Source organism: Nilaparvata lugens, chromosome 3, assembly GCF_014356525.2.
Source record: "Nilaparvata lugens isolate BPH chromosome 3, ASM1435652v1, whole genome shotgun sequence".
NCBI lineage: Eukaryota > Metazoa > Arthropoda > Insecta > Hemiptera > Delphacidae > Nilaparvata > Nilaparvata lugens.
This window is the reverse complement of record NC_052506.1, coordinates 82,697,150-82,710,070: the sequence shown is the minus strand read 5'-3', so window position 1 is coordinate 82,710,070 and position 12,921 is coordinate 82,697,150. Positions and strand designations below refer to the sequence as shown.

Sequence of the window (12,921 nt, the reverse complement as noted above, 5' to 3'; positions counted from 1 at the left end):
AAAGTATTCATTTATTCCATTTATTGAGGCTTATGCCAAATTTTTTTAAAAATATTTTCACTTTACCGGTCACCTTCAATGATACTGATACTGTATGTGACAATCCAGCTAGAGTCTGTACATAGCTTAACAAAAATCTATAATAAAATAGGCCTTAATCAACATGCCAAATGTTTTTTATAATATACTTAATGTGTTTTATGGATGGTTTTTATACTTATTTAATGTTTTCTGGATTCTATACAGTTTTAAAATTTTGGTTACTGTTGCTAGTGAGATATTGTGATATCTATCCATAATGAAAACACTGGGATTTTGTCAAAAAATATCAATTAGAAATTGAGATCATTTCCGGAAAAAGGGAACATAGGCGTATGTGCCCTTTTTCCGATCATCGTTCTAATCGATTCTCCATGTTATTTTTAGTAGACTCACAAAGTTACAATGCATTATCTCAAAAACTGAGCACTCTATGAATTCTTTTGTCTCTCTATGCACTGCTGTCTGGAGCCCATTTTCAGGTGATGATTGGTATATTTTCATACATTTTCTAAATTCCAATACAGGATCAGATAGCATGTTTAGATTCATAAAATTATTAAGCTTTACAAAATTTTGAACTGGTTCTAAAAGAGTCTAAGCATATTTAACAAAACAAAAAAAAATTTGAACTGATTTTACTCAAAACACACTTTTGGCCTATGTGCCCTTTCTCCGGAAATGGCCTCAATTCTAATTTTTGAATTTTCACACTGATGTTGACACCATTGGTGTCGAAACATGTTAGTTTTTTTATAATAAATTGGTGATATTTTTTGACGAAATCCCATTGTTTCCATTTAAAATTTTATTTAATTCCAGTCCATCGTTGGGTGTAGTAGTTGCCTTTTCTTGTGCCACATGAAACTTCATATCTTATCTTAAGAAGTATTAAAGATTTATCTTAAGAAGTATTAAAGATTTATCTTAAGAAGTATTAAAGATGTATCTTAAGTATTCTGTTGTATTACTTTCCAGACTTGTTTTCACGAATCATCAATTCATGCTCTTTTTATGACTAGGTAAACAGCAAGTTAAGGTCAAGTGAGTGTGATCCGAATATAGTCAGTCAGTCAGTCGTCAAGTACGCTATTATAATGGGATAAAATGCAAGCAGGTGTGGCACAGGCACAGTATTTCCTGTTGCGAAGAAAGCAGTTGGTCCACCTGTTTGCTCGATGGAGAACAGTATTTTTGTGGGCCGTGTAAATATTCAACGGCTGTGCTGTTATTTATAGCTGGTGGAGCACTCTCCATGATAGCCTAGGTCTCAGTAGGCCTTCTACCTACAATCCTACTCGTTTCCCGACACGGTTGGGCATGGCCACACTGGTGCAGCAACTAAGTTGCCGAGGAGAACAATCTGAAATGTGCCAGGCCGATTTGAAATGCGAGTGTTCCATTCTTCAACAACTTTTTTGCAGCAACTAAATCGCTAATGTGCTCAGGCCCTCACACTTGCAGCACAACTAAGCAAATAAGTAGCTGAGCAGCAGATCGTGAATTGATTCAAATTTATTTGTATTTGTTAATAGGAATGGTGTGTTTATTCCTATTTGTCAATAGAGATGTACAAAATATAACAATCTCATTCTTGATGTGCCAGGTAGATATGAAATGCTAGTGTTCTATTCCTCACCAACTTTTTTGCAGCAACTAAATCACTAATGTGAACAGGCCCTCATACTTGCTGGATATTTTTCGATCGATAATGTAGTTGAACTGGATGCATTCTATGTACATACTCCGCTGATTGTTTTGCATTTCAATATCCAATGAAAGCTATTTAAATAGAACTAAAGACTTGCACTACTGCAAATATTAAGGCTGTGCAAAGGCTAAAAATAAACTTTCTACTCGTGATATTTTTCAAAGCTTTCGATTTGAATATCATCAAGCTATCAAAATGAAAAAGTTTTCTCGGGAAAACATTTTTTTTCCGATCATTACGTTTTGAGATATGAGCGCCTAAAGTTTAAAATTTTGGGACGTAACATTTCAAATTCGGTAAGATATGAATCCATGAGATTTAGAGGATAGATTCTTCATGATATTGTTGATCTAGTAAGACAAAAATTTTCTGAAAATATCCATTTTTAAGATAGTTATTCAATTTACTAAAAATAACTTTTTGTTCAGTTATTTTTGGTAAATTGAATAACTTTTTCAAAAAATGATATTTTCAGAAAATTATTGTTTTACTAGATCAACAATATCATGAAGAATCCACCCTCTGAATCTCATGGATTTATATCTTACCGAATTTGAAATGTTCTGTTCTAAATATTCAAAATATTCAGGCGTTCATATCTCAAAAAGTAATGATCGGAAAAAAATGTTTTCCTGAGAAAACTTTTTCATTTTGATAGCTTAATGATATACATATCGAAAAACTTTGAAAAATATCACGAGTAGAAAGTTTATTTTTTAACTTTGCACAGCCTTAATCGAAGAACTGGATATTCCTCTGTCCATATTTGCAGTAGCAGAAGTCCTTATTTCTATTACTTATATAACTTTCATTGGACATTCGTATCAAGTATTATAATCCTTCCATATTTTATAATACATTTTCTATAATTGATATAAAATATTCTGGTAGTTCATTATATTTCTCTATAGTCTAACGATTAGGCTACTGTGTGGATTGAGAAAACATTCGAGTTATCTGCTTTGTCTAATGACAGACTAGCAAACAAATGTTAATCATTTGCTATAGTGAGGTCCACGTTTTAATGACAGTGAACAAAGATAGAAGAATAGTGATGCCGATTCTCTGCATTAATTAATCATATTTCTACACTGTCAAAAACATAATTGGCCCCGTTGTGGACCTAGAAATGGATAGTACCACCGGCTTTGTCGAAAGGTAGACAAGGATAGCAAATCCAAAGTTGATCAAATACTGTCATTATAACGTGGACCTCACTATAGCTTTATAACGTTAATCTCACTGTACTAGCACGAATTGTAAACATAAATTAAACTTTAATGACTGCTTTGGGCAAGAACCTGAAAGCCTTGATGGCTACCTTAAAACAGCGTTTGGAGAGTTTGGTGAATTTGAATATTTATCAGCTGAATTACTTCTTCATAGATCGAATCCAGGCCATTCAATGAATAGGATAAGAGTCGCCAAGTAATGAAAGCAGAGTGAGTATAGTACTTGGAGAACTGAAACGCAAGTCACTCGACCCAAAAAACGACTTGGAAACGAGTCCGATCGGAAACCGCTATCTTGTAAATGAATATCGAACGGTATCGTTTTTTGTCATCTTGCCTGCTCTGCTGTTTTACTCTGATTGCAAGGGAGATTCAATCGAATTTTGTTTGGAGACATGATTTGATTTAGATCAGCGCAGAAATGGAGAAAAAATTTACGCTTGTATTCAAGAAGCTACCTGTTTCAATGGATTAGTATAGGATTTTGTAGGCTTTGAAGAGAACAATCTTGTATAGTGGGGTCCACGTTATAATGACGGTATTTGTTAACATTGGTGTTGCTATCCTTGTTTATGATTCGACAAAGCAGATAGTGCTATCCTTTTCTAGCTCCGCAACGAATTGTAATTTAGATATTTATGTAGACAACGTAAATATTTATGTAGAACAACATAACTTAATAGGTTCCTCTTAACCAAAATTATGTATTTTGGGGCACTGAATTCGAATCTGAAATTTGCTGACACGCCAGAGGGCGGCTTCACCCCCAAAACCCCCCCAAAATTTCTGACTTTTTTCAATTTTCCCATTTTATCTCGTGAATCTTGCGTTTCTCAAGAAAAATCATTCTCGACAAAATTAAAGAGAATAAAATTTCCAATGAATTGAGTGGTCGCGCAGGATTCTACCATTTTTGGTTCCGGAGCTACGAATTTTCAAAAAGGGGGGTATTTTTTAAGGGGTTTTCAAGATTATGCAAACCTACCACATCTACCCTATACAACATGGATATTTTTCTAGTATAGATAAAGATAAAAAACCACACATCACGTGAAAGAACAATTCATTATGAACAGGATTCCTTAGGAATTTTCGAATTTAGTAGTGGGGGGAGGGATATATCCAAAAATAGAAAATCATGTCTTACAGCCAAAATACAAATTTTTCATTATAATACCTTTTCAAGGCCTTCCTAACAAAAAAATACATATTTCGGCTGAAATCATCTCACGCGGGTTATTTTCTATGAGAATCACCCGTTAGAAACATTTAATTTCAGTATTTCCTAGTGGGGGGGGGGTACGTCATAAGGATACGTCAAGGATCAAAACTTTAAACACTTATAACTTTTGACAGAATGAAAATAACTTTTGTTCAAAATCATGTATCATAATTGGAATTTGATGAAAAAATCCACTTTTAGGTAGGCCTAGTTGTCAATTTTGATCGAAACAATACTTTTGTTGTGGTATGGATTTTCCATAAATATCGCGTTCATTTGGACAGACTTATCTGTGCAGACAGTTGGGCGATTACTTGGTGTTGTCGCCTGTCGGTGCTTCCCCTGTGGGAGTTGCGTACATATCGATTGAGCTTGCTGTTCAGTTGTGTGAGTGTGTGAAGACCACAACACACTCACACCAACACACTGTGGGAACGTGAACGACATGTGTGTCTGCGATATCGAAAGTCTCAACGTTATTTGCATGCTGCCTCCACGTACTACAGATAATGCTGTAATTGGTTTGGAGCGAATAACTTGTGAAAGGGCGAAACGAAGGGTGAATTTCACCTGCCTCCTCCTCGTCACTGCCCTCGATTGGCATTCAATTTTCTCTTTGCCCTTCATCCCCTCCCCTATTAATTTTAGGACACGATGAAAAATGCAATAGCATTGTGCTCCAATGATGTTCATATCCAGCTGTAATTGGATAGGAGCGTGCTTGCACTATAATGAATTTCACCTTTGATAGGCTACTCCATGTGGAATTGACTGGTTTTTTCTCTCGGTGAAAAATACTGAGGGACTTCTTTATCGGGAAATCAATACGTATGTGGAAAACATGACACGTGGAAACAGTGGGTTTCATTTGTTTTTAATCCAATCAATTGCCATAACATAGTGTAGCTATATGCTTCAAAATAGATAAAACTCTACAACAGTTTTACTTTCCTTGCCCTATTACCATAGGTAAGGAAAGTATTGCTTTCCGAAAAAAATTAAGGTACCCCAATTGATAATTTTCTATACGTTTCAAGGTCCCCTGAGTCCAAAAAAGTTGTTTTTGGGTATTGGTCTGTATATATATATATATATATATATATATATATATATATGTGTGTGTGTGTGAGTGTATGTGCGTATGTGTACACGATATCTCATCCCCCAATAAACGGAATGACTTGAAATTTGGAACTTCAGGTCCTTACAATATAAGGATCCGACACGAACAATTTCGATCAAATGCAATCAAGATGGCGGCTAAAATGGAGAAAATGTTGTCAAAAACAGGGTTTTTCGCGATTTTCTCGAAAACGGCTCCAACGATTTTGATTAAATTTTTACCTGGAATAGTCATTGATAAGCTCTATCAACTGCCGCAAGTCGTATATCTGTAAAAATTTCAGGAGCTCCGCCCCATCTATGCAAAGTTTGATTTTAGATTCTCAATTATCAGGCTTCAGATACAATTTAAACAAAAAAAATCAAGTGGAGTAGATTGAGCATGAAAATCTCTACAATTAATGTTCAGTAACATTTTCACCTAAAATTGAAAATAAGCTTGAAATTCAAGAAAATGTGATTATTCAATTGCAAATTATTGTTGATTCTATTAAATCAGTCACTATGAAGAGATAGCAGACCTCATGTGTGTCTCCAGCGTTATTGCCCTGTCACCAGCTGGCTCAAATCTTTGAATATAGTAGACTTGAGATGCGCGGGAACACTAGCGTCAGGTGATCAATTTTCATAACGGCAAGGAAAGTTGTGTGAGTGCGCCACACCAGATTTTTCAATTACTGTAGTTGACTTCAACAAACTCTATGCATATTGAGATTCCTCTACTCTCCCTCCACTCAGCGTCCAACCTTTATCGTGCTATTTTGGTTAAAGTAGAACGTTTCTAGATTAACATCAAACACAAATTGTGCGACCTACATTTCACGCGCTTGTTAAGCCGTCGACTCATTTTTTTCTACGGCTCAATTATCTACAACGTCTAGATAAAAACCTCTAGGCCGTTGTCATTATCTGCTTGATGATTATTGATATTTTAGAGAAGGTTGAATCACCTGCTGCTAAGTTGGTATTAATCAATTATTTTAGCCAATTATTCCATTACCTTGGCCAACAATTTAGGCCTAAACTGCACTTACTTTTCTGTTGGGTTTGTTAAAATTTTTATTGTTGTTTATGACCTTGATAATATCGGCGCGGTGAGATTTTTTGCTGAGGCTGTACACTTAGCTTTATGATGGCAATCATAGAGCTGCATTGGACTTGACGACCTTGGTTACGCGTTGTGACCTAACTTTCCAAAGTAGGTGTGTGTGTGTAACAGATGCAATGAGGGTTTCACTTCACTTCACTCACTGTATGCTGCTCCTACAAATAATTAGTCATTGTCATTAATAAATGCAGATCATGTTGCTTTTCCTTATGATTTATTTAGAAGATATACTCTGGATTCATTTTGTGAAAATTTCATTCTATTGATTGACCGAGCGAAGTGAGGTCTAAGATTCAAGTCGACGGTTTGGCATTTCTCTTAATGTTTAAATGTTTATATGTTGCGCATTTACGGCGAAACGCGGTAATAGATTTTCATGAAATTTGACAGGTATGTTCCTTTTTTAATTGCACGTCGACTTATATAGGTTTTTTGGAAATTTTGCATTTTAAGGATAATATAAAAGGAAAAAGGAGCCTCCTACATACGCCAATATTACAGTAAAAATCAGACTAAAGAATTATTCATCATAAACCAGCTGACAAGTGATTACACAGATGTGTGGAGAAGCCAGTCTATTGCTGTATTTCCATAAGGTCTATAGTTTCAATCAGGTACTTGTGGATGAGAATACTGCGTGAGGTCTACTGATTTACAGAACTACTAGTAATAATATATTTATTTCCGAAAAATTATACAAAACATTTCGGTTCCTTGTTCGTATACAGAGGTCGTAAACTTACTTGATTTGTCTTGCCAAGTCTCTAGAATTGTGTCCCAGAAAGGCACACAATATTGATTCGTTATTAGTTCATACAATAAGTACATCATTAAAATGATAGGGAGTGGAAAAATAAGGTAACCTTGTGCTATTCCTCTCCCAAGTTTATATAAGGTTACACATAGTCCGAAATGGGTTGTCTTGTTCACTTCACCAAATTTTCAGTTGTGCTGCAACTGGACAATTTTACTTGAAAAAGTTTTATAATACACAGTCCTAATAATTTAAGTCTATAATTAATTTTATTATCTATAGTCTACGGTGGTAGGTATAAGCAGAATAAACAATGTAGGTTTTCTGTAGAGGATCTCTCTGGTATAAGGTATATTGCCCTAATATCGTAGGTAAGGAAAAGTATTGATTTCACAAAAACGTAAAGATGAAACTACCCGAATTTCAGTACGTTTTGAGGACTCCTGGGTTCTAATAAGTGATTTAGTTAAATTTCTTATCATCTACAAACTGAATTATCTTGCATCTATTAGAAAACTATTTTGCACCCATATCAGACTTTTGTGTGCTATCACATCTTATCAGTTGATATAATATTGTAGAAAACTTTCTACAATAGAAACTCTTTCCCTAGAGGTTTCGCTATTTCGTTTGTGTCACATTAACAATCATTATTTATTTATTTATTTTCACTTCCGAAAGATTACTCTCGATTAAATTGAAAGTGCCAATTTGTGTCAATATGTCCATTCATTTGTTGGCTTAGTTTCATATTATTGAGTGTGAGTAATGAGTGTGTTCTTTGTTTATGGGAGCAAAGTTCACGGCCTAAGATTATCTGTCTGCCTGGAGCAGTGTTGTTAATTGAGAGAGAGAGAGATCAAGTTCTTCATGTTACAATATACATAAATGAACTAGAGAGTGAGAGAGCGTGAATAAACATAGTATTATATGCATAAATAAACAACAGAGAGAGAGATTGATTGATTGATTAGCTGCCTTTATTGAGAGAGAGAGAGTGAGAAAAACAGAGAGAGTTGATAGTGTGTTGCGATGGTGATGGTGAGGGTGAACCAAGCCATCCGGGATTTGTGTGTTATCAGCCGTTTTAGGCCTACGATACGGCCTCGACAGATCGCCGCGAACTAGGTCAGCATCATTACGAAACGGGAGCCAGTTCGCTTGTCTCATTAGTTGTGTATCAGTCGTTGCTTTATTTCGTGTCGGTTCTGTTCGTTTTATCATTATTTAATTGTTCTTCTCTATTTTACAAACACCGAACGCTGTTCCTCTCTGTCCAACCATTTATTACTAACAAAGTTTGAACGATGTCCTCGTCTAACCAAGTTCCTTAGTTGCTTTTCCTCAACGTTTTTCTGTCCTGCAAGCTGGATTTCTCCAATCTAAACATCATTTGTCAAGTGAACGTTCTCTCTCATGTCTCAATCATGCATTAAGCTGTGATAAGTAGGATATGGTCACTGAGAGAACCATTTATAGTACAGAGAAACTTAGGCTATATAGCATAAGCTAGAAAAGATTTTTTACAAAGATGAGCTTGAAAGGCATAGTTTTATTCTATTATCTTTTCCTAGCAAATTAGCCCAAAGTTGATTACAGTTAACGTTACTTTACTTTCTGTTTACTTTATATTACGTTTACTTTCTATTTGGTACTTATTGGTTGATCATCTCCAAGTACAATTACTCGAATTCGGTAGTATAATCAAACTAAATTGGGTTTCATTATTGAATCCTAGGATCAACAATAGAGAATATCGTTATGTTATAAACTTTGTCAGTGTATGGTTCAATATAATTTTTATTATTATTTAAAAATTAGCACCTAGTCAGAGACTAATAAGCTATTTATTTTATCCTAATTTTACTAAATGGACTTTTTCAAACCTCATCCTATGATTCAGTTTGTCTAGTTTTTGACTACAATTAATTAGTCTAGTTTGTATCCTATAAAATAGTTTCATACAATCAAGTTAGTAGGCCAATAATAATTTGTTTGGTTTGAAGGGATGAACATTTCACTATCACTAACACCAGCTTCAAGCCATCAATTCACAACACAAATTTCACTTCACTAACTCATGCGGTTTTGTTCTTTTGAGCCTCCTGACCAGATTATCAACATCAAGCAGCTGGATTGCCTCTATATTTTCGGTTCAATATAATGATGAAATTCAATCATGACATAGAGATTAATCTGAAATTACCAAATGCATACCAATTATATGAAAATACCTCTTCATGCATGTGGTTTTAATTGTAGAAAAAATTCCCAACTCTGAACATTTTTGTATCATCCTGTTTCAGTCACGTCTTTTACGCTATAATATCTCCGTTCTTATAGAACTTGACAGTGAAACCTGAAAGCACGAGAAATGGGTTTAGCGTTTCATTTCTAGCTGTTTTGTTATCGCCTCGAATGACAATTTCGTGTCAAGGAAAATTCTCAGTCCATTTACTAATAATTTGAGAGAGCCAAATTGCTTGAAATGAGAGGTCAAGATGTGATGCAATTATTTTACTTGTGAGAATCGTTTTGCATTTGAATGCTTTTCCTTACAAAGCAGATGTCGCTCGTTTTCTCTGCGTTGTCAACTGGATCTGTTCTAGTTTTATCGTGTTTCTATGCGGTGACAAACCGTAAAATATTCTTTTCAAAAGTGGAGCCTTCATTTGTGATTGAAACTCTTTCAATTTGAGATTATTCATTCAGTTCAAAATTCAGTGGCATTGATGCTTGTTGCAAATTGAAACCCAATTTTGTTAGTACAGTATTCTTGATATCTCTCGTTTTCCTCATAATGGCTTCAACATTTCAAATATTTGTGTTGAATTTTCGTGTTTCTTAGTATTGCTCAGTGCTTCTCCATATCTGTCTCGTTATCATCAAAACTGATGGTGACTTTCTTGAGCACAGCTATAAATCTCAACTTGTTGATGTGAGTCTTCTATATATATCATTATCTAACTTATTATTTCTCTCACTCACATGGTTTTTGTTCGTATAGGAATAAATCATATAGGAGGAAAATATTATATCTATCTTCTAAATCCTATTTTATAGCGTATCCCTCTCATGGTTTTGTTTCGTATAGGAGGAACATGAGTAGTTTTCCATGCAACGTTTTTAGACAACATAGACTAAAAGTGATAAACTGTGCGCATGTGTAGATTGTGCAATCCTCTATTTCCTGTCTCTGTTATCTGTTGCTAGGGAAATGTCCTGTTTCGACTGCAAAAAGTTGTCTATTCGAATGTAGGAAAGTTATCAATTCACACAAAGCTCGTCCTAGAAAATATTTGTGGATTACGGACCGACCATACAGTGAGCTGTCTGCTATCCTTTAGCATAGACTAAATAGATATAGGCTTGTATCTGTGCCCTCAGGTATCTAAATCTATGGCCCGGTTGCACAACAGCAGGTTAAATTTTAACTGTGATTAATTCCACGAGAACCAATCAGAGAAGGCGTTTTTGAAAAGACGGCGTCTCTGTTTGGTTCTCGTGGAATTAATCACGGTTATAATTCAACCGGCTATTGTGCAACTGGCACTATAACTTGGATCGGTCTCTAAGATAGGTTGACAAAATGGAACAGACTCGGCATAGTTTTTCCTCCACGGTCATAATTATATTATGATTATAGTGTTTTGTACAATAAATTAAACAAACAAGATATAGATATAAAAACCTAAAGGATCGCATATCGCTCTCTGGCCTGGCCCTTAAGAAACTTAATTTCAATTAATAAAGTGAATTTCAATTTAAGATATTTAGGAAAGTCTGAAATTAATTTACAGTGCGCGTACTGGAATATATTTGAGGAATAATAATTGTGGACTGTGAAAGATAATGAATGGATTACAGACCATTGATTATAGTGAGATATACAGTGATATTAGATTCGAGTTTCAAGTGATGAAGAAGGTATGTGACAAATAGTGTATACAGTGGAATATCGACGATTTGGTGATCTTGCAAGAAGGGTCTAGATGCCTGTCGCCGACATGAGCGTGAAAGTGCCCTACACGACGTGGCTTCAGCAGCAGAGTCCTTCGGCTCCTGCCTCACCTGTCTACAGAGTGCCTCACATGAGTCACGTGACTCAGGTGCCTCATGTGCCTCCGCCCATTGTGCCCTCCGTACCTTGGTTGACGCCGGTGAGTTGTAATTATCCGTCATATAAAAATATTGCAGTGAGAATTATTATTGTCATTCACACAATCTCTGTGATACTATTTGATCAGCCTACATGAGATAACATGTTTATGATCACAGTGATGTCCACGTTATAATGGCAGTGTTTGATTAGCAATTGTATTGCTATCCTTGTCTATCGTTCGACAAAGCAGATGGCGCTATCTCTTTCTCGCTTTGCTCTGTTGCCAGATCGTCTTTAAACAATGTAGATTTATTTAACAAAATATTTCATCTTAATTATGAAAATTCACATGTATCATTGTCAGTGTACGTGGATATATTTATTTTATTTATTATTTATTTCTACTTATCACAAAGAAGCACTGATTGGGGAAGAAAAACTAAGGATACTCCTTGTACTATTTCTCTCCTAAATTTAGATAACATTTTAAAAGTCCAAAATAGGGTTATGATTTCACTTTACTAAAATTTAGTCCATTTTCACTCAAAAACAACGAAAACTAAGATTTTTAAATTTTCACTGATGAAAACAGAATAAAAAACAAAAATATCACACTCAAATCACCATTAATTTAATATATTAATATATTAACCAAAAAAATTCAATGAGACTACACGCCCTGCCGTGCTGAGTATGAATAGTCCCATTGGAAATCCTGTGAATTATCACACTTCACAGGACATGAGCACTGTATGTTGGAATCCGCCTTTACGGTATTACGGTATAACTTACAATTAATATTCTCAAAGAATAATAATTACAGAATATTATGATGAAGAACAAAGTCAAAGAAACGTAAAATTTGAGTCGTAACTCGATTTTAGAATAAGTTGAATTATAAAATTGATGTGTTTTATATTATTCTGTTATCTATTTCATAATCTCGATGTTCAATTGGTGTTTAATGTTTAATTACAATATTGTTTTAATGTGCAATATTATTTTTACATTGCACCAAACTTTGTCACATTAATCATCAATATAAAGTGTAAAGTGTGAAATTTTAAGCTCAAAAATTTCTAGTTTCATTCAAAATTTAGACTTTTTGAATAATTATCAAGTTACTGTTCTAGATTTTTTGATTATAGACTCTAATAGTATCTATTTGATTCAAAATTTGCTCGTTTATCTGAGTATTGAAGAGCGTAAATTGTATTTTTATAAGTGAAAGTGACATAACCAACATTTTGGTTTGGACAGTATAGTATAAATTGGAAATAGGACAGTTTTGGGCATGAACCTGTTGTGCCTTTCCTCATGTTAAGTATTTGTACACAATGTGATAAATAAATAAATATTAATTATTTATAATCAATAATATTAATCGATTCTTGTTCAATTCAAATATCAAGAAGTATGAAGTATTGAGTTGATTTCAATAGAACGTTATATGACTTGAAAATCGAACAAGTATTGAGAGATTTAAGAGAATTGTACAAGTAAGATCAAAGAGATTCATGGAATTCTTCAAAAGTTGTTTATTTATTTGTTTTTGTTGCTAGTTTTAAAATTGTTATGGAATGAAAACTCAGAGCTGCAAAGCTTGACGCTGCAATAGATAACGCAGTTAT

The 12,921-nt window shown here is 34.5% G+C and overlaps 1 protein-coding gene across 19 annotated transcripts in view; it reads left to right on the top strand.

Moving 5' to 3' along the window:
* The window catches only part of LOC111043296 (serine/threonine-protein kinase MARK2), a 284,820-nt gene that overhangs the window by 182,210 nt on the left and 89,689 nt on the right, over positions 1-12,921 (top strand). For 4 of the 19 annotated variants that reach the window (XM_039424822.1, XM_039424819.1, XM_039424821.1 and 1 more), the window contains exon 2: positions 10,989-11,348. The exons of the other annotated variants lie outside the window; for them this stretch is intronic. In XM_039424822.1, the coding sequence (XP_039280756.1) occupies positions 11,181-11,348 (168 nt within the window). In that variant the 5' untranslated portion in view covers positions 10,989-11,180. The remainder of the gene's footprint in view (positions 1-10,988; positions 11,349-12,921) is intronic. 19 annotated transcript variants of the gene reach the window in all.